The following is a 24,930-nucleotide window of genomic DNA, read 5'->3' as shown; positions in this document are numbered from 1 at the left end:
TTTACAAGTGGAGCCAAGGAAGCCATGAAAAATATTATAAAACATAAAACATGATGAAACGGATACTAAAAGGCATAAAAATATCTTTTCAACATAAGGCCCCTTGTAAAAACCAAGGGAGTAACAGGACCCTGAAAATTGGGTAAAACACGGCAAGAATCCATGTAGGCACAGCTACTGTACTCAATTAAAACACTATGGACATAGTGTATAAATCACCACCATCATCATCATCATCACCACCTGCAGCTTATAGTGCAGGTTTCAAATACACAGAGTAACTCTACTCAGTCACACAATCACATAGGTAAGCACGTTGGGGAGCACACTATAGAGCTTTTTGTTGGTAAATATTAATATTGGTGTAAACACATTTTGGGGACTCTAGGACCTGTTCAGGGCGGTTTCCTCTTCGTTAATACGTAGGCTATTTGTGCGATGCCTGCGCCGCTGAAACAAAGGCACTAAGACGCGACCGTTCAAGGCGAGCTGGGCACAGTCCCAGAGTTGGGAATTAAACGTTAATGGCATTTTTGTCCCCCCCCACATTTTTTTTTTTTTTTTTCCCCCCCATAGTACACTCAGAGCAGATGGGGACATAGCCACAAATAGCACTGCAGTAGTAGATATATTATCGAACTTTTAAGTGATAGAGAGCCACTCTCAAAGCTTCAGCAGTAAGCTCTCCAGCCCAGAGATCGGAGATGACGTCCCGCTAAATCTCCAGGAACAGGAGTGGAGTTTTTTTGAAGAGGTATTTTTGAAGTTTACAGTTCAATATGAGGGGCAGAAAATGAATAAAACCCATTTCCTTTTGCCTGAGAACTGATGCTCAGAAGGGGGGGGGGGGGGGGGGGGGATTGGAGAAGTTTCTCCAACTCCAAGCAGCTTGTCCATGGAGGAGTAATGGGGGTTAGGGGGCAGGGGGGTGTTTCCAATAAATAGCAATAGAAATCTTTACACAGCAATACAAGCATCACAATACAATGCAATGTACATGTATATCTGCATATACATATTAGCGGCGTGCTAGCGGCTGCCCGTGGGCAGATGCCAGCACAGGCGGGGTCGGGTAGGCCGTCAGTCTCAGATTTGAACCCACCGCCCGGCTTCTTTGAGGAGTGGTCATTCACCTAGAGTCTCTAGAGATCGCTCTTCTGGATGTTTCAGTCCAGCAACACACAGTCTTTTATTTTCTTCACTTGGAGGCGGGCTGTTCACATGATAGTCCTGTAATGGCGATAACTTGTCCTCCTTCCTTTTTGTTCCTCCGATCCATCTGCCCAAAACGTCGTTACCAATCCTTCAGCGGCATCTCCAGTCCGACAGCCTTAGCTTAAAAAGACACATACTCTGTGTGTGTGTGTGTGTGTGTGTGTGTGTGTGTGTGTGTGTGTGTGTGTGTGTGTGTGTGTGTGTGTGTGTGTGTGTATGTATGTATGTATGTATGTATGTATGTATGTATGTATGTATATATATATATATATATATATATATATATATATATATATATATATATATATATATATATATATATATATATATATATATATATGGAGGGAGTACATCCACCAAGGTGTGTGAAGTCCATTTTAAAATCCACAACATGGGAAAGTCTCACTCCATCCGCTCCACCTTGCCCAGGATCTTGCCCTGGTAGGTGGGCAGCAAGGAGCCATCGTCCGACACCTCCTCAAACACGGCGCCGCACTCAAACTCATCGCTGGCCTTCTTGAAGTAGTACCTTTAACAGAGAGACGAGAGAGTTAACACCCGAAGGCACAAGCTGGACTCAAAACACAGTCAGGATTCAAAGCTGGAAGTCAAAAGAAAAAGCCTAAAAGTCAAACCCCCCCTTTGACCTTTTTAAAAACATCATGCCTCATTTCCACCAGCTTTGAAAAAGCCACTCTGTACACAATCAAGCGAACCCGCTGAGCTGCAGACTCTGGCTCCTCAGGGTGGGGTTGTAACCTGCTGCTAAAAAAAAAGTCTGAACTAAGAGGCTCACTCACTCTCTTCCCTCCCTCCATTCCTTCTCTCCTTTACTTCCGCCTTTCCTTTTTCTCCATCGTGTTGTTGCGAGTTTGTACCCCAGCTAACTGGGGCCAATTAGGCCAGTGTACAAATGAAGGGGTCCTTTGACAAAAGGTTGAAATTTTGGGTGCCTGCAAGTCTGTCCATCATCAACCCCCCCCAACTCCGACACACGTGCACTGGCTTTCTCTCGCTTCTCATCCCCGTTTAATTATTACGGGACAAAGAAAAGAACAGAGACAAAGTGGAGGAGGAGAGAGAGCAAGCAGAACACCGTGTACTTCCTTACCCCCGTTGATAGCGTGAGCTCTCGCTGAGAGCTATAGGAAGGGCAGCCGACTGACAACTTTCTGTGCGTGTGTGTGTGTGGAGGAAAAAACTAAAATCTAAAGGAGGGGCTTCTCGTCAGCCATGACTTCACTGGGCCATTAATGATGCAACCCCCCCATCCTCATTTTAGAGGAAGAGAAACCAGCAGGGGTGGGCTGGTTGGTGTGTCTCAGAATCCACTCATTAACTATGTCATGGAAAAATGCCTCCATTTGCTCCGTGTGTGGGGTGACTGGAATGCGGGTATGTTTGTGAGCATTTTGTTTTTAATGAGACGGGAGGCGGATGAAGTCCAACATGCGATGCTTAAAAAAGGCCTCAGAGAGCACGCGTGTCGATCGGCAAGACGGTGGTCAGCCTGATAAAAAAAGGGGAGGAGTCTCTCTCAGGAAACTAAAGAGAGTAAATAAGACAAAGTCGATAAATAAGAGGACATGAAAGAGTAAAGACACACCGGATAATTGTATCCTCCTTTACTATACGGAGGAGGAAGGAGAAAAAACTAACAAACAAAAAAGTGGAGCCATCCAACTCTTTCAAAAAAAATTAAAATAATAATAATTCAAAGAGCCATGATATTTTCTGCTAAGAGACACAGACAGAGACAAAGAGAGCCTGAATTTCCACTGGAACATGTTTTATGTGGCTAGATCTGTCCCCCCCCCCCCCTCCCCTTCTCTCACTGACATCTGGCACCAATATCGTCTGGCAGGGCCCGGCAGTACTGTTCTTTGTTGAACCACTGCCATGTTGAAATGACCCAACTCCACACATTTTCTGGCTGCTATTAAAGCGCCGCGCAGCTCTATCCAAAAAATGTGGATGGTATGACACAGGAACTGAGACAGAGAGCCAGAGAGAAGAAGAAGCGGCAACGGGGGGGGGGGGGCAACAGACAGATGTGGAGAACTCTGAGCTTAAGAGCTTGTCACATTTGATGATCCAAAAAACGCTGGACGCATCTGGACAGGAAGAATTCTTTCCCCCCCGCTTTATCCTCAAGGAATAGTTTGATACCTGTAATTATTAACACAATACTAAAGCCCATGCTTATCCCGGAGACCATGGCAGCCTTAAATGCAATAAATGTTTGATCTTTTCCCTTTAATGCCAACTGGAAAGGAGCAATCAGAGTAGAAGATCTCTCTCTGCAAACACACATCGAAGCCGTGCGGCCTCAGCCGGGGCACTGAAGTACAGCAAACAAGCCAATCTGGCATTTAACAATCTGCCTTTTAAAATATCCATAAAATGATTACAACATGTGTAAACATTGTGCATGTTCAACGCAAACGCACACACACGCACACGCACACACACACACACACACACACACACACACACACCAGGGCAGGGAAAGAAAAAAAAAAAGAGCCCCTGATAGCATCAGTGAAGAATTTGCACGCTGGCCATTTGTGCGAGTCTTTGTTGGTTGAAATGAAAGAGGCCGGGGCTTCAAAGCCGTGTGTATTAAGTGTGCCTTAGCATGGAAATCAATACCAGATGGGACCCAAATCGCTGCAGTTCAAACTCTTCCACTAACCCCACACCACCCACCCTCCCTCCCTCCCTCCTGTCCTTTCCTTTTCCTTGCATCCCCCTCAACACGTACATACAAAACCCACACACACACACACACACACACACACACACACACACACACACAGAAACAAACACTGATAACAACGCTCCGCATAGATGTGGATCAAGCACATGGGAATGACAAAAATATATACGTTGGTTTTTAAGGTCACAAATTACCACTAGAGCCAGTGAACATTAGACGCTAGCTTCAGTCTGAGGTCCTAAATGTCACCAGGTCAGAGATGAGAGGACACTAATGATCACAAATCTGAAATTCAGCCTCAACGCTCCCACACCACTCTGAGACCTATGCACTTTTTTGGTTATACTCCAAAAAGGCAACGTGTTCTAAATCATTGTTTTACATCAAGGCCAATGAGCTGATAGCGTTTTATTACCGGCAATCACAATATGACAGAAGCACGCCTCGCATCGCTCTTGTAAAACTTTAACCGACGTTGATTTTTCCACCTACACACCTGTAGTTGCCCTTCTTGCGGAGCTGCTCCTTGAAGTGGCCCAGGGTGAGACTGTGGCTCTTCATGTTCCTCCGGTAGGGGATCTCCTCACCACAGAAGAAATACGTCACCACCATCTCGCCTCCTAAACCCTTTTTACCCTCCTTCACCCTGCAAGTAGACAAGAAAACAGAGAGAACGATGTGTTAGTGGACACACTCACGATACTTAAAATAATGATCAAAAGACAAAATCAGAAAAAAAAAAACGAGCGAAGCTTCTAAGAGACTTTGACGGCAATCTACGACAGCACTGGAGCAGAGATGCACATGTGAGCGAGTGACCTAGTGCCATCAGTAAGTGTGTACTTTATGTGGCGTGTGTGTGTGTGCATGGAGAAGGGGGCACAGTATTATCGACTCCCCTTCAGCTATGTCCAAGGCTTTGTAGGCCCGCTTCAGAGGAGCTCTCTCTGCAAAGCTCTGCTCAGCCCCAGCCGACGGCCCGCTCACTGAAGGACGGCCAACAAACATGATACATATATATGAAAGGGATGTCTCAGTCAGGTGGTGCAGTGACTACACCCCCCCCCCCCCCCACACACACACACACAGCACAAACAATGCATGCAAACAGAGGCAGAGCCAGGCATCTGTGTGCAAAGCTTAAAATAAACTTTGCAAAGGGGGTCACCCTCTCTTTTAAGTGACTGTATGCGTGTGTATGTGCACGTGTGTGATGTGTATGTTTGCACACGACTACTGGTCTGTCTCCCTACATGTGCGGTGAGCAGCGCAAGATGGTGAAGAGTTAAAAGGGTAGAAGTACACTGCAAGGTGGAGGTTAAGGCTGAGAAGAGGAGGAAGAGGAGCAGAGAGGAGGAGAGGAGGGGGAGGGCAGGACGCTAGAGGCATCGTACTCTTCTGATTGGAGGCTGGGGCCGGTCGCGACGAGGCCGACGGGGCTGGGATTGGCCAGAGACAGAGGGACGGACCCCTCAGCCTGGACAGGCACTAGGTGGCTCTTCTCTTGCTGGAGACTGGACATCGGATGCCTGGGAAGAGATAAGGCATAAACATTATTACGAGGATCAACAATACACACTGATCCTTCGGGCCTTCACTGAAAAACAAATCTATAAATCATAAGGGGCTATGGGCAATATACAACAACTACTCTCTAGTTTCTACCTTTGCTTGGTGGTCTTGGTGGAGACCTCCTCCAGCCTGCGGCACGCCTCCTCCAGCTGGGCCAAAGTGTTGGGAGGGGGCAGGGGCGGCATGGCCGGGTCCTGGATGAACGGCTGGGCCGGCTGGTGGCTACGCAGGTGGCCGCAGCTTCCGCCCCCACCCCACGTGTGCGTCTGTGCGGAGGAGCCGCCGAAGGACTTCTTAGTGCTCTGGATGCTGCAAGAGAGAAAGGAAACAAGACGACACACATCAGCAACATGAAACGACGGGATGTGAATTTAGACTAAAACAAAAATTCAAGTAATAAAAACCAAACAGGTGGTCACGCTTACCTGTGAGGCTTGTGCCTGCCTTGTCGTTTACTTTCCAGGATCCACTGCAGCACGTTCTGGGTGGGGTCTGTTGTGTCGCTGGGCAGCTGTGAAGGCCCGCCGTCCTCCATCCACCGCTCTGCTACTCCATCCTCGGCCCCCGAGCGACACACTCGCCTGGACAGAGAGCTGGAACGCCTGGGAGGAAGCGAGAGAAAGAGAGAATTAGTATCGTTAATTGTTAGGCAATCGACACGAGGAAACAGAATTAAAATGAGACAATGCAAAGAGGTGCTTGCGACTCACCCCACGCTGTCGTCGGTTGAGACGGCCCCACACATCTCTCTGCCCAGGCTGCGGCTGCGCTGGTAAGGCTGGCACTCGCCGCTGCTGGAGCACAGGCTATGCACTCTGAGGGCGGCCTCCCTCTCAATCTGCTCCTGAGTCTTGGGACTGGCGTGATGGTGGATGTAGTGGTGGTGGATGTGTTTTGTGCTCTGCCGGCTCACAAAGGTCCTGCTGGGGCCCGGGGCCAGAGCTCCTTGGTCAGGACTAGAGGCGGAGGAGCTGGAGGGCCCCGTCCTCACCAGAGTCTTGATTCCAAAGCCTGCCCGTGTGACGGGCCTGTGCTCCGGGGAGCTGGAGCGAGGCGAGTGGCGGACGACGGCGGGGGACTGGCAGCCGGGGGTCTTCAGGACGCGGGACAGGTGTTCGTCCAGAATGGCCTGGGGGTCCTCGTCAGAGGAGCCGGGGAGGAGGGTCATGGGGTGGGGAGAGAGCTGGGGAGCACTTCCCATTACCTCCGTGTCTTCTTTTTCCTCCTCCTGGTACCAAAGCATGCACAATTTATCAGCTGAGCAATTAAACACCTGACAGCTGACTCTTCCAGTACAAAAAAAACCTCACACAAACCTCCTCAATCTGCTGCAGCTTCTCCTCCAGAGAGTTGATGGTGTCCTGCTTTCTCTTCAGGCTCTCCAGGCGGGAGATGAGCTGGGCCGCGAACTCCGACGGCTTCATCGGGACCATCTCCTTGGGAATATGGCGAGTACGCTTTGGGGAGAAGGAGATATGTCAGCCACTATATTGTGTATATGAGTCATAACCTCCATGATCGAGCCCCAGCTCGCTCCTACAAAAGACATCCATACTCCTCAGTCTACATTTATGCATTGTTCTCCACCAGCGCCTGCTCCACCATCGGTGGTACTGATCAGGGCACTCTCATGGGCACCCAGGGCTACGGGGTTGTTTCAAGGGGTGTGTGGTCATGCTGGGCCGGGCCTCGGCTGGTTCCCTCTGTCATCATCAGCGGGCCTCTTTAAAGTCAGCTCACTTCAAAGGCTTCCTCGTCAAATATCAAACACTCAGTGGGGGGAGAATAGGGCAGCGGAGGGAGGGATGGAGGGATAGATAGATGGGAAGCAGTGGCTTTACATCTAGGAATAAAAGCCACATATCGACAGGGGGTGGAAGAGAACTCCAGGGAGGAAAGGATGAGGGATTAAAAAAAAAAAAAAGTTGAGATACAGTGATGTGTGCTCGCAGGGGGGAGAGAAAGAGAAAATGAAGAGAGGGAAGGACTGAAAGAAAGAGATAAAGGTGCCAGAAAAAGGATGAGAGATCAGAAAGGTTGAGGTAATTTATTCCCCCCCCTTGTCACACACTGGGCACCTTTGAGGTACACTATAGTGACAGTATGAGAAGGACTGTGTGTGTGTTCGCTCGCACACATCTTAAATTATTTGCATTTTTGCACAGGGGCTTTCTTGATTTTTCTTCCCCTTTTTTTTTTTTTGTTTCTCCCATCCCTTTGTAGTAGGGATGAAGGGGAGAAAAAGAGTGAGAAAAAGAGGCTCTGTCTGATGGAGCCTGGGGCTGGTGCACCATGGGAATGGAAGCCATCGCCAAAAATCAGACGGGAAACCAAAACAAGAACAAAAAGTGAAAAATAAAAGCAAAAGGGGGACAGTGAGAGAAGAGTGGCGACAGCCAATCTGTGGATGTTTTCCTCACAAGTAACACTTGCTGCATGTCTCATAATGTTGATGAAAAAAGAGGGTCACGGCAAGTTTACTTTAACAAGCTGCTTCTGTTACTTCTACTTCGGCGAGATGTCGACCTCTCCTCTGTGTCGGACCTCCTTTTCCTGTTCTTCTCTCAAAGTGAAGTTAGCCTCTCTTAAGCCTTAAGCTACCACCTCCCCTCTGACCCACTGAGGGCTCACATGACATGCTCTTCCATAAGATCCCATACTTTTAGGGGAGGGGGGCTGTGGGTGTGTGTATATGTAGGGGGTGGAGGAGGGTGCTGTGAGAAAAAAAAAAAAAAGAAAAAAAAAAAGGGGGCCAGCTCTGTTGGAAGTTGTCACTTCCCTGTGCGTTTGCTCCATTCATCCTCGGATCAAAGCGCTGCCTGTGCGTGTGAATGTGTCGGAGTATCTTTGTGTTTTTGTTGGGAACCGGGCTGATTTCAGAGCCCTCGGGATAAAGCGGCAGAGATCTTCCTCATTTCTCCCTATTCTCCATATTTACAGCATCGGTGGGGAAGAAAAAAAACCCTGGCGTGTTCCGAGCGCTGCGGCGATAAACAGCTTAGAGACCCCCCTCGTCTCCCGCAGACTTCAAGGAACCCTAATGGGGGTGTAGGTGACACCAAAGGTAGCGAGAGGGCTCCTGTGTGTGTGTGTGTGTGTGTGTGTGTGTGTGTGTGTGTGTGTGAGTATGTGCACCTATAATAGTGTGTGTCTGTGCGTGCATGTATGAGTGGGAGGCTGAGTCTCCGACATTACCCTTCAGATCTTTGCTTGTGTTGAATTGAGAATGCCGAATACAGTTTGTGCCGTACTATTCATAGAACCAAGAGAGACCCGGAACTGAGGGTGGTATGGAAATTACACTGTGGGGCTCAGGTTCAAAAAGACTTTGGAGCATGTGTGTGTGTGTGTATATATACTTACAGGGAAAGCAGGCAGAGAGACTTGACTGTTCATCCTCATGTTGCGCTGCATCTCTCTGTGTAGCTGCTTCTTTGAGCCCAGTTTGTATGGAGGGATGCCATCTCTGAGGGAGCACAGACAGACCACAAAGGTCAATTACCTAATCGGATACATCATTGAAGACCAAACAGCCACTCAGGAAGAAGCTTATTAGCTAACTGGGTAGATCAAACAAAGTTCAAGCGAGAAGAAATCCAATCAATTAATTCTCCCGTCCTCCCCCCCCCCCCCCCCCCCCCCCCCATTTCATTTGAGAACAAACAAAGATACTCAAGAGGTAAATCATACAGCATCTCCGTTGTTGTTTGTGTGTCGGAGCAGACCGGTTTACATGGTTCTGAGTGAGCTGGTACGAGAGTTTGTTTGCCCTAGAAATGACATTTTCATCTCTGGCTCCAGCACAGAACTGGCCGTCCTGCTGGCCATTTCCCTTTCAACACACACACACACACACACACACACACACACACACACACACACACACACACACACACACACACACACACACACACACACACACACACACACACACACACACACACACACACACACACACACACACACACACACACACACACACACACACACACACACACACTCTGCAGTCACAGTGTGCTCTGCTCTGCTGGCCAGAAGTAGTGTCAGCATTAGCATTCCCCTACTGACTTCTATGTTGAGTGGAGGACACCGTTAGCATTAGCAACTCATTATACTATCCAAAGAGTTACTGCGGGACAGGACCCAAGGGTGCAGCTAACCTGGTTCAATCTATCTGAGGGACCAAATGGCTGACTGGCTAAAAAAAAAATGGAATCAAACAACAAACAGCAAAGCTTCAAACTGAAGCACTTGACAGTGTAAAACGCCGCCTTTTCTCCATGCTAAACAGCAGCTTTCTGGTGACCTAGCCTAACTGAGGAGCACTTTTCCACTTTTGCTTTGAAATGCCACAGTCATGCGCATAAGCAACACCCCCCACCCCCCCTCCTTCTCCTCCCAATCTTCATTTGGCAAGCGCTGCCGCAGCCAGCCTCTGATCTCCGCACATCAAAAGGCTGGTTTGTAAGATAAGGTAATGTTTGAAGTCTGCGCAGCTGCATTCCCCAGCGTCCAAGCAAATCCATAAATAAGATATAAGCAAAAATCCCCCCCCACCACCACTCGCTTTCTCTTCCCACCGAGAAAAAAAAAAAAAACGCCTCCTCCCCCGTTGCTTTCCCCCTTTTCTATTCTTTTCTTTATCTGTAAATGAGATTCAAATGTTTACGGGTCCCTTTCAACTGACCTAAAGAGAGGCAGATATTCTGATCAAGGCCAGAGCGGGCAGGAATTGAGGTGTGTGTGTGTGTGTGTGTGTGTGTGTGTGTGTGTGTGTGTGTGTGTGTGTGTGGGGGGGGGGTCGAGTCCCTGCGGCCAGGGCTTTGTCACCGCGCTGGGCAAAGTACAGCAGAATAGGACTATATGGGCCTCGGCCTCTTTGAAGCAGGGCTGTCTAGAGATATGCCAGAGCAGAGGAGCCTGTTGTAACACTCTTTATAGCTGCCATATTTATGTGCAGCCCAGCCCACCGAACATCAGTGTGTCAGTATCTTTAGCTAGGTCACGGTGAACCTCTCTGCTTCAGTGACATCATCCGAGTAGGCCTCGATGTCTCCCATGTGAGATGAAGTAAAAGTAGAACTTGCTCCAAGAGTTTTCTGCTTTCCGTCCGAAAAACCAGCTGACCCGAGCGCTCTTTGGCCTTGAGCCGTGCGCCACGCAACGACTTCATAGCGGCCCGTCACCTGAGAGACAAGTGATTACGCCAAAGTAATCCTTTTGAAGAACGAGGCCCCAGGCACGTACACAGATAAGCACGAACCACATGTGGACAGAGGCACAACACTGACAACGATTAGCCAACTCCTTGATTAGTCACTCCGTAGGCGGCTAATCAACAACGCTTTTGATAGTCGACCAATGGCTTACGTCACACAAGCAAAGCTGCCAAACATTTGCTCACTTCACTATATTAGTAAAATGTGGATTTTCTGTTTTATTGTAAATTGAACATCTTTAAGTTTTTGGATTATTGGTCTGACAACACAAGCTGCAACAACTGAACTTGTGATATTTTATAGACTAAACTTAATCAGTTAATAGAATAAAGTAATAACTTAATAAGTAAACTAACCATTAGTTGAACCTTTGTCTTACTCAGTGTCAATTGATGCACTAAATGGACAAAGTCTCTTCATTTACAGTGTAATGTTAAAAATCTAAACAAAAAGAGAATAGAATACAATGGGATGGGATGTGGCACTGACTCCGTGGCCACAATTCACCAATATTCTCACTACAGCAAACCATTCTTAAGTTGTCACTTCATTTGTATTTTGTATTCTCACAGCACCTCATTTCACATTCCTGAAACACCCTCGTGTGTTGGCACTCTCACACTCACACACACACACACTCATGTTTGGTTAATATTCACTTACACACTGCTGTCAGTCATGGACATGGCATCGTCGGTCAGGGCGTCACTGGACACCTCGCTGTCGTTGGTGCTGCTGACGGGGGCAAAAGAGCCCACATGGCCGGGGTTGAGAGGGTCTCCTCTCTTGTACGATCTGGGGGAGGTTACAACAACAGAAGTCAGATTAATACCAATGCAACACTATGAGACAGTAGCCAACAGGTGGGTGACATCTCATTAGTATTCATTGACTTTCTCTGCTCCCAATGACAGCTACACCCCGTCATGAATGAATGTGACCAGCTACTCCGAGGCCTGGCAACCTCCGCCCTCCAAATATATACGCTAATCTGCACGGGGAACGCTGTGGGTTTTCTCCCTTTTTGCCCCATTTATGGACTCTTAAATAGCCCAACAATTTCTCTCTTTCCATTTCTCTCATTCACACTCACTCTTTCCTCACCACTCATCTCCTGCTGTGCATGCATTCTTGCCATGGCACAGGAGGAGGAGAAAAAAGGGGGAGAAAGAGAGAGAGAGAGAAAAAAGTATAGAGCGGAAGCATGAGAGTGTGTCAGAGAAGGGAAGAAAGGGGAGAGGGAAAATGGGGGGGGGGGGGGGGGGTCTTCGTGAGGGAGAGACCCAGCAGGACTAAAGCTGAAGGCCCCCAGCTCCAGGCTGACCTTCAGAGGGGCTTGCAAAGAGTCAGGTATTTAACACAGCTGGCCTTGCATTCTTCCCTCCCTGCCTCTCTCTCACCCCCTCATTTATCCTTTCTCCTCCCTCCCTTTCTTTCATGAGGTGCACTGCCCCCTCCCTCTCTCTGTCCTTCCTTTCCGCTTTCTTTCCCCTCACTTTCGCTCCAAAAGCATGCTTCGTAGTCCCCATCCCTGAGTTTTCAAAAGGAAAAAAATAGATAAAAGTGAAGGCGGGGGGGGAATCAGAGGAGGATTGACGCAAACAAGAAAAGAGGGAAGAAGAGAGTGAGAGGGGTTTTGGGTGTTGATTTTGTACTGTAGCTGCTGCTGTTCGGGGGATTGTTTTGAAGAGAGTCAGACGAGAAGAGGTGAGGAGGAAAAGGTAGAAATGAGTTCCACATGTTTTGAATGTGTGAGAGGACAACGAGAGGACCGTACTCCTCACTTTGAGCAACAAGCTTCACACTGAAGGGAAAGTCCCCAATACTCCTGTCACCACGCACAAGCTGTCAGTCCACGCTGTCCAGAAGCAGGTAGCTGTCAGTTTAGATAGCTTGTCATACTAAAAAAAAAAACATGTAATTCAGTGTCCCATAGCAATATCGGAAGATGTCCCAACAAAACATTTTATATATTTATAAACTACTCAAAAAAACTAAAAGCATATATTTGTTTTCACTTTGATTTTGCTCTTTTAGAAACGGACCGGCAGAGATGCAACGGTCATAATAAACATCACAAAGAGGCTGGAGATCATCCAGCTCTAAGAGCCGTCTATAGATGTATCTCTCCAGGACAGTGTGGTACAGGAGGAGGCATAGCATAGCAATGTCATCATCTATTATATGCCGGCTGGGGCCAGAGCCAGCCGGGCTCTGTGAACCCCCCCCCCCCCCCCCCCGGAAGACAATCCCTCATTCTGCTGGACTATTTCAAAAAGGCCCCGGAAATCCAAACGAGAGAGGGGCCAGAGAGCCGGACCAGAGTTTTCTACAAACTCCAAATGAAACTCTGAAGTGGTTTGGAGATGTGTTGGGATGTGGATCATCATGATGTACAGCATGCATTCTGAGCTGAATAGTTTAAAAAAAAAAAAAAAGGAGTTGCAGCCATACCTGTATCCCCTCTCCATCACCTCCACCGCCCTCATGGACACGGTGGCCCTCTGCGCCTTCTCCGACAATCCAACCAGCGCTTTGGCTTTGAAGTCACAACTCCACTCCTCCTCCTCGATGAGCGTGGGCATGTATCCACATCCTTTCAGGTCCGCCAGGCCGATCGAGTTGACGTGACTCGGGTTCTCCCCCCCGGTCCTCACGTACTCGAGGTAAACGTCAGAGGTCAGAAACATCTGGTACGCGTTCTCCTCCATGTCGGTCTGGATCTCCGTCTGCGCCTGGTCGAACATCGCGGAGTCGACGTGCTGCTTCTTGATATTATCCCGTATGAAGGTTTTAGTCGCGGGCTTGAGCCGCTTGGCGACAATGCACTCGTTCTCGATGTAGCGTTTGTAAATCGCTTTGGCGACTCGTTGCGTTTTGGTCTCCTTGAGGTCCATTTGCCGGAAGCCGTTGCAGGCGAACCAAAAGTCTAAAGCGTCGACGCATTTCTCCCGCTCCAGGAAGGTCCTGAAGAGGAGCGCGCCGTCCTGGTCGCCGAGCAGAGAGTGCAGAGACTTTGTCCAGCGGGAGAGCGGGGAGTCCGGGGAGGCGCTGCCCTCCGGCTCCCCGAGACCGTCCTCGTTCCTCCTGGTCGCGGATCCGGGAGAGCCGAGCACAACCGACTTGGGGGGCTCCAGGGGTTTCATCGCTGAGAGTTTGCCGGGGTAGCAGGGCGCCTCGCCCTCCTCCCCCGGCACCGGGGGTCGAGGAGCATCTTCTCGGAAACTACTGGCGATGTGGTCCATAAGCGCCCGGCTCATGGCTCTGAAGGCAGCGGCAGAGAGCCCGTGTGTTCCTCCTCCTCCTCCTCTTCTACTGTAATCACCTCACTCTCTCTTGTCAGCGGGGGGGCTTCTCTCTGGCTGCCCGTCTTCTCTCTGAAACACAAAGTATTGATCTAATCAAAACCAGATCCGCCCCAACTTCAAAGAGAGGGGGAGACGCAGTAAGAGTCTTTTCAGACCCTCACTGACTTCTGCAGAAAAATGTGAGGAAAAACCCGCTGCAGCAGCATTACATAAAGAGCGTTTCTTCATATCTCAACCTGGAATAAGACTTCTATACCGAGAAGCTATTGGTTAAATTAACAATTTAAAAACAGTGATTTCACACATGCACACAGTGGAGCGGATCAACCACCTGAGCGATGCGTGAGACGAATCTACATCAGCACTACAAGTATAGTAATCACACGTGCGTCAGGCTGATCCCCATTAATAAGTCATTAATCCTCCAAACGGACACGGCTTTATTAATGCTTCCGGAATCCAGCCCGCCTGATGTCTGATGGGTTACAGCCGGCTGCACAATGCCAGCACATGTCTCTCTACAGCCCGGACACTTTCTGCTGCTGCTGCTGGTGGTGGGGGGGGTCATTTCTACGTTTCAACATCACAGGCGACTAAATCACGTTAAAATTGAGCCTCCCGGTGAGGACCTGTAGGACTCTGATGTGGGACAAACTCGGGAGAGATAGAAAAACGTGACCGGTGTAGTTAATGGGAGTTAAACAGGCTGCAGCTGGTCGGTGTGTGTGCAGGACTAACGTTACTCCTGGAGCTTTACACGTTTCAGACACCCACATATATATCGCTCCGTTATCGTAGAGATGGCGAGCAGTTTGCTACATTAAAGCTTAAGGAAATTAAATGTAACTGAAGTCACTTTGTATCACTGACAAAACGGTTACAGCTTAAGTGTTGAACTTGTCAGAGACAGAAGGGAAACGACTCTTTATCTTCATGTACCAAATGTTATAGGCAACTACAAACAAACAAAAAAATAAGCAACTCTTATCCACTCACGTTAATACGGACACGTAGTCTTTTTTAAAAGTGTATTTAACGTTACAGTTAAGGCGAAGAAACAGACTCCTCTCTCTAAACAACGTCCAATCCCAAGTACACCAAAGTCTCAGATCTCGTGGGGGAGGAATTCCACAAAAAAGAAACGAGTGCTTCTTTAAAATGATCTTCTTTCACTTTTAAAATGGGAAATCAAAAGCATACCGAAAAGAAAAACGAGGTGAATTACACAGAAACGCGTTTTTTTTAAACGTAAGAAAAGCGGGTCATTTCCCCCCTGAACGTTACTTCAAAGCGAGTCAACAGCACATCAAAGGGAACTTCAACGGGGGCCAGTTTGAGGAGGCACTCACTCGTGTAAACTTACCATCGATCCACGAGTTCTCTCCTCAAATTAAACTCCGGTTGTTGGGGTTTTTATCCACACAAAAATCGCGTATAATCCACAGTACTCGTCTCCGCGACGCGTCCACATACAGTCCGTTCAGATTCGAGTCGGTTTATGGTGAGAAAAAAAAACTCGAGAGGAGAAGAAAAAAAAATAGCGCTTTTCTCTCCCTCCTCCTTTTCTCCTCCCTCTGGTTTCAGGCTGCCATGCCGCACGTTAGGTCTCTCCTGTAGGCGACTCCAACACCGACTGAGCCGACAGGCTGGAGCAGCGCACTTCAAAGTGAGGAGCCGACTGCCGAGGTCCTGACAGCTGCATAAAAAACAATTGCAGCTTCATTCCTCCGAAAAACACCAAAACAAGTGTCGGAGCTGCCCAGAAACGTCGCGTTCACTTCTGAATGAAACGTATTTTAAAAAAGGTTGCTCGGTTTATTCCCCCCCGATGAGCGAGCTTCTATTTTTTTGCCACGTTTTTACCAATCTTTTTTTTCCCAGATCACGAAGTTGCAGCTGCACAGCAAGGACCTTATCAAAGACAAGTAATCTTGAGCCAACTCCCCGAGGCTTTGGAGCGGCAGAAGTAACTGATCTGCCGCCCCAATAGCATTATCGCTACAATCCCTCTGTTGCTACATCAACTTTAAAGACGCAGGGATCCTTTTCTTTTCAAGACTCGCATGGTTCTTGAGATTAACCCGTTGGAGAACCCGGGGAAGCACAATGCACGCATTGGCGTGCAGCAAATGGCACGTTCATATGCTCGTATATGATTGTTTTGGTCACGTTACAAGAAGACAAAAGCTCAGGAGAATAATGAAACTATGACTTTAATCCCTTTAAGACTATTTGGAAGGTATAGAGATGCCCCTCCTGCAGAACTCAAAGACTAGATTAGTCCTAAACCCATGCATTTGAAATAAAAGTCCCAATCCGCAGATGTCATTCACATAAAACATGTTGCAGCAAATCAAATAGTGCTGTTCATCACTCCACAGCTCCAACCAGTGGCAATAAGGGCACATGGTACATGCATGCACACCAGATTAAAACATCTGTCCACCAGGGATAAATTCCCTAAAAGGATGTTATCATATAATTTAAGCAACAGAAGAATGACTCCTCTCTGCAGCTCTGACTGTGCAGCTCTCTGCTTTGTGCAGCAGATAACATGAAAAGAAGTGAAAAGCCCACAGACGCATCAGACATTCAATATACATCCATTCACCGGTCCGTCTGAGAGGGGTTGTTTGGATGCAGACGGCAGTGGACATTTTGGACACTACATTTTCTTTATCCAAACTGGACTAGTTACAGCCAGTGATCTTCCTGTAGTGTTTATGGAACCGAGTCAATAGTGTTGGTTTAGTTCTGGATAGGTCTTTAGTGTTCAAATGAGGCACCATAGGAGACCCTTTGTGCGAGATGGCTGGCTATATCCTTGAAAGAGAGACAGTAGGTGTCTGTGTATCGCTGTTGTCTCAGTGGACAGACTTTCAAAAAGTACAGTACAAAGACAGCAAACACTTTGATCAGCCTGTTTGCTAAAGGTGCTGTGAAACTTTCCCCCTCGCTTCCCATCAAGGTTAATAAAAGAGGAAGTTGCTCTTGAAGAGGCCATGATGACTAAAAGGCATTAGTCATCATTCAAAGGCCACTTTGTCACCTTTAAACTCTGCCCGCTCACATCCAAAAAAACATTTTCCTCCCATAATCACAACATTGTAATTATATATGTGAGCGCAATACAAGAAGGCTGCCATCTTTATGAGAATATCTGAGCAGAAACCTTTAACCCTACCAACCTTCCATCAATCTTGTTCATCAGCAATGAACTTAAAACAGTCTGTGAACGAGGCAACAACTACTAGCCAATCGGAGCATGCGGGTGAGGAAATAAACCAATGAAACTACCATAAATATCAGGCAGTGTATCTGCCCATGGCTGTGAAAGAGGTCATTTGCATGCGGCAACCTCCGGGTCTGAAAAATGAAGCGAATGCAGAAGTAACCTCAGTAAATATTGTGTTCATTTCGTAAATTATGATCCCATTAAGAATAAAAGGCTTTAAAGGCAGGGTATGCTTTGGGGCGGGGCTACCTTGTGATTGACAGGTCGCTAACACGGTGTTGGCCAGTCTGTGAGTTGTCCATGTTTTTGTCTTACAACTTTAATCCTTTCAGTGTGTTCTCAGTTCATGAAAGTTTGTTGTAACATTTTGGTTGCCTAAAAATGTCTTATTCAGTGTTTGGTTGTACTTAGCTCCACCTTCTCGTGTCAAAAGACAAGATGACCAAAAACCAATATGGCGACGGCTTGAATGTGGAACTCAAGTGTTCAAAACGGGAGTCCAAAAACCAATGGATGACGTCACGGTGATAAGTGGGGATTTTAAAATGTTTTTTTGTTTGTTTAAATCCACTTATTGAGTTAGTTGTAACTCTTGAACTCCTTTTATTGAAAGTGTGAAAACTAGTTAGCAAGTGAGCAGAGTAGTTGAACCAGTTTAATTAAGTGATGGATAAAGGGTTGAAATAGATACAAGTAAGAGTTAAACAGCAGATACAAATGTTGGTGTAGATGGACTTGAGTTCATCTGAGGCAGCTTTGTCGCTACATTTAACAAAAAAAGCTTGGGGACCACTGATGTACAGTATATTTGACATCAGATGTGAGACACTAATGAATAAAAGTTAAAAACAAGTCCGCACAAACACTTTCTTGTCTCATAAACGTTCATCCACACAGAGTCTCTCTGTAGGCGTACAGGTCATCTGGCTAATATACAGAGGCCGACAATGTCAGCCTTTGTTAACTCTGGAGGGTTCAGCCTGACCTCTGACAGTAAACACACCAGGGTGGAAACCCTCACCATGACGGTGGTGTGGACCCCCTGCCAATACCAGTGGCCAGTTGGGCCCTCATGTCCTGCCTTGTCAACCCCCTGTATGGTTCATGGGAGGTCCCCATAGGTCGGGTCTTTCCCTGCTGCCCCCTCAGGAGCTGACCCCAGGTTTGAGACTGGCCCGGGAGCAAGGGGTGTCCTTGGCTCCTGGCCCTATAAAAAGACCCTTGAAAAGGGCTTCGGGGGGACAGGTTATGGGGTGTAACTGTCCCTCTGTTCGGGCAGATATTATTACAGGGACGGGTCAACTTTGGCCTCACTACAAAGAGCCCTATAAATAGAGACGGAAGATAAATCGCTTGCGGGTCCAATCAGGTCTTTAATGTTGACTGCTTCTTTTTTTTATTTATTTTTTGCATGTGCACAAAGTACACAAAGCAGCTTACTTGTCTTTGGTATCTCAAGTCAGATTTGATGGAAAACACCTACTATATAACAACTTCAGAGGACTAGAGAAGGTTTTACGACTGTGTTATATGGTCTCCTGAGCGGCCTGTCGTAACTGCTACTGGCCACCTCAGTTGCAGTCATAAACACTCAGAGAGAGAGAGAGTGTGTGTGTGTGTGTGTGTGTGTGTGTGTGTGTGTGCGTCTACCGGTGCTGTCCTCTCTGTGCTGCAGCTCTGTGATCAGTAACTGCTCTCAATTACAGTATTGTGAGCTGTTCCTTTCGGCTTGGGGTTAAACTCTTTGCAGACCCCTTTGAAGTACTCATCCCTTTATCTCAAGCCAGAGCCAAGAATTTGGGGGAGGACAATGGAAAATGAAACCAAGAGGGAAGCTTATGGCAATTATCAACCAGGGCCATGAGGAGGAAGTCAGCTCACACAGACAGAGAGAGAGAGAGAGGGAGCTGATAAAGAGAGCAGGAGACAGCCAATGTAGGACAGGGGGTTACTGTTTCAAGTTTGTTTGGTGTGTACACACCCCGGGCAACAACCGACTGCCGAGAGAGGAAATGGAGGCTACCTCTTCAAAGTAGGTGACAACAGGGGGACAATGGCCTCTGAAGGGAGCAAGGAGCTGATGAGAGGAGCTGTGGTGGTGGTGGGGGGGTCAAACATACACAACATAATCGAGGACCAAAGAGTGGCAGAGGAGGACGGGAGGAGATAGGACAGAGGGAGAACTGAGGGAGAAGTGCTGTTGTCAGCAGAATCGAATGGCACGCAGAGAGCTGGGGAAGATACAATTAAAGTGTGGAGTTAAGACAGGCTTTGAAGTTGGACATGGTGCATAATACCCTTAAAAGTTAAGGAAGGGCAACAATTCGCCAGCTTGTTATGGGGCTGTTTTGAAAGAGGAAGAGGAGGGAGAGAAAAAAAGAGTGCGGGTGGTAGAGGAGGGGGGTTGTTTTTGAAAGGGTTCAGTTTGAGGGGAATGAAGTTGGATTTCAAGCGCCAATTGGCCCCAGAAGGATGTTTCTTTTTTTTTTTTTGCAAAACAGAGAATGTAAAGTGCGCGTGGGAGTCGGCGCCTACCTGTGCATTTTGATGACGCCGATGAGTGTGAAGGATGGAAGACGGGAAAGAGAGATGTGTCAGAGAGAGTGGAAGAGGGAGCGAGACAGGTGAAAGAGGAAAGGCTGTGAAGACAGAGTGAGACATGAAATAGGGAATTGGTGGCGAAGGAAGGCAGAGAAGAAATAAAAGGGAGGCAAGAAGAGGGAAGAAGGGGGGCGGGTGGTTGAAGGTTATTTATTGGTTTTTTTTCCCTCGTTTTAATCCCATTTTGCGCTTGACTTTTAAGTCTACCAATGTATAGAAACAATGTCGGATGCACTGTCTAATCCCGTTTGGGCCATGAAGCTCACTCCACACTGACAGTAATGACTTTCATTTCCTCTGCCGCTTGCACCGAAGCACCACGCCGACACTTCACAGGCCGGACGCCACTGTTCCGCCACGCTTGACAGGACAGCGATCCGTCTCCAAATCAGTCTTAACTTGAACCCTGTGGGCTCCCTCACTCATCCTTAATCCATCACTTTAACCCCATCTTCCTCTCTCCTGACTCCGGAGCGCAGAGGGTTCCCAGACTGGTAAGGTGATTAACTCGCTCGTCCATTCAACAGATGCCAGATTTTTATCTTTTTTTGCCCCCCCCCCCCCCCCCCCCCCCCCATTAGAGGGGTGTGACACAGGAATTTGATAGTGTTCACAAATGCAGATAAATATGAAAAGGACTTTTTTCATGTGAGAGATGCTCGGCATTGAACACTGAATTGTCAAATCAAATCTTCTACGGGCAATTTGAGTCAGCAGCTTCACACCTTTCTTAAAGTGTTGTTTGTTTATGCCAGCGGGTGAAGATTTTCAAAAATACATCCTGAGACAATCAGATCCTTGGAATTACGTGACAGTCATGTATATTACTATTAGACCACCTTTTTTTATGGCAGTAGAAACCTTTGAGCACACAGAGGCCATCAACATGTCTGGGGATTTTGGGGGTTCAATCTACATTCTGTGATCAAACAGATGAGTTTTTTGACTAGATACCTACATTTTGTGTCAATGTGGAGAAAGCTTTTAAACAGCCTTTAGACCATCATGTTGGAAGATAAAATTGTACAGAAATCTGAAAAAAAGAAGAATTTTTAGTGCATTAAAACTGGATCCAACAAAATGTAAATCAAATACAAATACACAACTGGGCACAAATAGATGCAACTTCACTCTGGGTAGCGTGAATCAACAAAACCTGCACCCATCCCAAATGACTCCACTTCATACACAAACAGAGACAAAAGGAAAAATGCAAAAGACGGCAAAAAACAGTCGAGCAGAGACATTTGCGTTCAGTCTTCATGCCCTATTTATTTCCAAAGTAATCCAACATTAAAAAGATGCACTTTGAAGAATATTTTTTTTTGAAAATTTAATGAAAGGAGGGTCAAAAAGAAGAATCAAAACATGCATTTTCAACTTTATGTGCATTAGTGAGGATGTGGCCACAGTGTACTTCACCATTATGCTGGAAGATTATGTAGAGAATAATAAGAGGCTGAGAGAGATAAATGGAGAGACAGAGATACCAGATATCCAGAGAGAGACGCGTAGGGCAGGTGATGCAGACAAACCTCCCACACTATCTTTAGTACATGGTCTTCTGTCCCTCTGCTCAACCCACACAGCAAAGAAATCCTGCCACAGTCACAAAAACACAACCTTCTGTGCCTTCTTCACTCCGGCTGCATAGCCTCTAACCCACTTGTTCTCAAATCACACAGCTGCATATCTTTTTCACAGCTCTTGTTGCACTTGAGTGACAGGGCTGGAGAAAAAAGAAAAAAGAAAAAAAAAAAAAAAAAATCACTGCCATAAATACCGTCTCAACAAAGAGAGAGTGATACTAGCTCGGAGAGAGACAAAGGCAGAAGACATCAGTGTGTGGCGATAAACAGGTTTATTTATGCAAGCGGCGTACAGCAGCCAAACGCAGGCCTCCGAGGGTCTGACTCAGAATACAGCGCTATAAAAAGCCCCGGTGACACGCGGCTCACGCACACACACACACACACACACACACACACACACACACACACACACACACACACACACACACACACGATGACTTTGTCAAACACACGCTGATGTACAGTCAATCCCAGAGGCCTGTCACGAGCGCTCAGAATGAAGCGCGCACGCACAGACTGTCACATGCGTAGATGTAGTAAAAAGGCAGAGAAGTAGAGCGGTGGAGGACCTCAAATCACCCGAAACTACAGTTTATTGCAAATCACTACTCTTTAAATTCATGTCCTCAATAATAATAAAAAAAAACTCTGAGATATCCTGCTGGAATAAAATACGTCAAAACAAAAGCGGGTTCCTCTGCACCACGTTTGCAGTTGCTCTACATTTCTGATTCAGTGCCATGAGGCTTTTATATAAAAAAAAAAAAAAAAAAAAAAAAAGAAGAAATCTTGTGTGCAATGATTTTTAAATGGGCCTTTGTGTACTCATGTCATGAACACTACTCCTTAGCTAATGAAACATTTAAACTTGCAGCTAAAGCAAACACACGACACCCATCTAAATGACACAGCAACATCTAAGTGAGCACAGGCGTGAGGTGAGAATGTGGTGGTGACCTCGGGAGCTCTTCACTGCTGTCACACAACCTGATGTGGAGATAACGGAGAGGAAGCGAGGCCTTTGATCCCTAATGGGGCCATGTCGGCTGTGTGGAAATGACATTCGTGACTTGTATTTACACAAGCGCAATTATGAAGGGTATATTTTGGCGGTAGACAATCAATTAGAGTAATGACACAGATTAAAAGACGGGTTAGAGCCGGAGCCAGTTTGTGTAAAAATGAGCAAAAACAACAGGCCGAGTACTTGTTACCCTTTAGATCTACAATATCAGCAGTGTGCGTCACACCAAACGCTTATCAACAGCGTCAAAGCATCTCTTCAAGAGCTGAATCGGGTGAGATGCGACAAACACGTCAGTCGTAGCTTACGTAGCGGTTGGTGTGAAAGATGTTCTTGAATGCAACGAGAGACTGTCCAACAGTTTCCATCATTATCCCTATTTAACCCAGAGATCCAACCATGTGTAGACATCGACACCCAAAGCTCTTAACGTCATTTAAACCGCTTCAGATCCTCAGAATCTTTGAGACCACGGCGGACCGATCGCTACATACACTATACAATGATTGTGTTTATTGTCCTTACATCTATTGTCTTTTTCACGAGGAGCATTCGCTCCAAACATTCTGGAGACAATCCATACAACTCATCAGCTGTTGTTCCCTGACACCTCTACCTGCTCCTGTAGATGGTTTCAAGTAAAAAGCCGTAAACAGCTAGAATACCTGTTCTTCTCTATGACTGAGAGGGTCAAGACATGCAAAAGACGACGGTTTAAACACAATGGATGTTGAGCATTCTAGTTAGTTTGAAGCACTGAGGCCACGCGGATGTAACCACACATACATCACATGCAACATGTCACACATCCCTCCTTACGTGTGCATAAGTGCACGTATGATGCCTTGTTGCAATAGTTCTCAATCCTCTGTGCACTCCATCCAGAAACAACAGACCCTACAAAGGCTTTGTGCTGAAAGACTAAATTCCTGTTTCTCAGATGTCGGTCAGACGGTCCTCTCATCTTTCGGCTCTCTTTCTTTTTTTTTGTGTGTTTCTTCTCTCTCTCTTTGCCTGGGCAGCAGAATAAGCACATCAAATAAATACAGAGAGGGGTATAGTGTTTCATTTGGAGGCAGCAGAACAGATCACGGACAATGGGAACACATGGAAGTGCGTGAACTGCGGGTGTAAAAAGAAAGCAATTCCAACGCAAATAAGTGCAGAGGCCTCTTTGAAATCAAATCTGATTTTGGGATTTAATAACGCCTCCAAATTGTTTTCCAGGGGAAAAACTGGATACTTTTGAAATGATCAGTATTCAAGCCCATGCATTCCTCACCTACCAGAGAGACAAAAAACAATGGCTGGGGGCTCATTACGAAGCCCATCCTCGGTCCACCAAATGTTATTATCATCATAAAACCTCCACTGTCTGGAGACAACCGGAGGAGACTTGGAGACATGGCCGCCATTCCGTGGACTCAAGCGTCTGAGTCATCCGGCTCGGGTTTGAGTGGAGCCGTTGGTAACACAAAGTGGTGGTGGAGGCAGGAACACTGGGCCCAAGGACTGTAGCGTTTGGCCGGAGGTTCAAACAATCGACTCCCAGCGCTCTTTATCAGAACCGACCACAAACCCCCGACTGCTCGGTGCAGTTCAAACGGGGGGCTTGAGCAAAAAGGCAACGCTAAATAGTGATGGGGGGAGATGGGAATTCAAGGTCTTTGACTTTAGTGTAAAGTTGCAGAGCTAATCTTCGCTAACATGCATGTTGTGGTCGTATAAAAACAAGGGCGACAGCATGACTTCCCCCTAATTGAGGGACTAATCATGAGGTATTTGAAGAAGATTGAAAACATGCTCAGAATTAAAACAAAAGAAGAAAATTATGGAAAGTCTTTTATTAAAATGTCTCTCAAATATCAATAACAATGATATCAAGTTAACGATGTGAAAAAAACAAACATAAAATTGAACAACGTGACCAGTTGTGAACATAAATATTTATTTTTTTCCAACAAGGCAGTGGCATGACGGGTGTGTAAAGTACTTGTAACAGTCAATAATGCTCACATCTGATTGGACGGCGTGTCCTTCATATCCCGGCGTGGCGTCAAGGTTCTGCCGAGGTTACCTAAACAGAAAGAGTTTGGTTATTCTAGCGTTAAACCATCAAACCAACATCATAACGCATCGATATAAATTGAAACAGACTCTCTGATTGACTGCTCCTATGAGATCGTCAACGTCTCCGTCGCTTTAAGTCGTGACAGTACAGTGAAATAAGTGGTTATTCACTGCGATGCGTGTGACTGACAGTCCTGAGAGATGTTTGCCGAGATGTGAGCGGCGTCGTCGTTTGACGAGGCCTCTTATCACTGCATCTGTAAGATGCTTCTCATAAAGACATAAATGGCTCTTACAGTATGATGGATGGGAGGCAAAATCAAAGCCCTCAGGACTGGAAGCTGCCATGGCCGATGACAAGACTTACATCTAATG

At 46.9% G+C, this 24,930-nt stretch overlaps 2 protein-coding genes across 3 annotated transcripts in view; both read right to left on the bottom strand.

Moving 5' to 3' along the window:
- Positions 1–1,561: 1,561 nt before the first annotated feature.
- On the bottom strand, positions 1,562–24,562 carry axin2 (axin 2 (conductin, axil)). 2 transcript variants are annotated; one of them, XM_068718468.1, is made up of 11 exons: positions 24,502–24,562; positions 13,180–14,102; positions 11,389–11,520; positions 8,870–8,972; positions 6,823–6,963; positions 6,217–6,734; positions 5,932–6,108; positions 5,600–5,815; positions 5,329–5,463; positions 4,431–4,580; positions 1,562–1,744 (listed from the first exon to the last, which is right to left on the bottom strand). In XM_068718468.1, exons 2-11 carry the CDS (start codon positions 13,983–13,985, stop codon positions 1,618–1,620), a joined length of 2,505 nt encoding a protein of 834 aa, XP_068574569.1. In that variant the 5' UTR covers positions 13,986–14,102; positions 24,502–24,562; the 3' UTR covers positions 1,562–1,617. The 2 variants fall into 2 exon arrangements, with proteins under 2 accessions (XP_068574569.1, XP_068574568.1); XM_068718467.1 differs by lacking the exon at positions 24,502–24,562 and adding an exon at positions 15,397–15,649.
- Positions 24,315–24,930, bottom strand: part of cep112 (centrosomal protein 112) — a 48,219-nt gene continuing 47,603 nt past the window's right edge. The window contains exon 21 of the mRNA XM_068719083.1: positions 24,315–24,562. Within this exon, the coding sequence (XP_068575184.1) occupies positions 24,559–24,562 (4 nt within the window). The 3' untranslated portion in view covers positions 24,315–24,558. The remainder of the gene's footprint in view (positions 24,563–24,930) is intronic.

This window comes from Cebidichthys violaceus, unplaced genomic scaffold, assembly GCF_023349555.1.
Source record: "Cebidichthys violaceus isolate CVI_PGR_0920_01 unplaced genomic scaffold, fCebVio1.0.p SCAF_23, whole genome shotgun sequence".
Lineage (NCBI taxonomy): Eukaryota > Metazoa > Chordata > Actinopteri > Perciformes > Stichaeidae > Cebidichthys > Cebidichthys violaceus.
The sequence above is the reverse complement of the archived record's forward strand: the minus strand, read 5'-3'. Positions and strand labels throughout refer to the sequence as shown.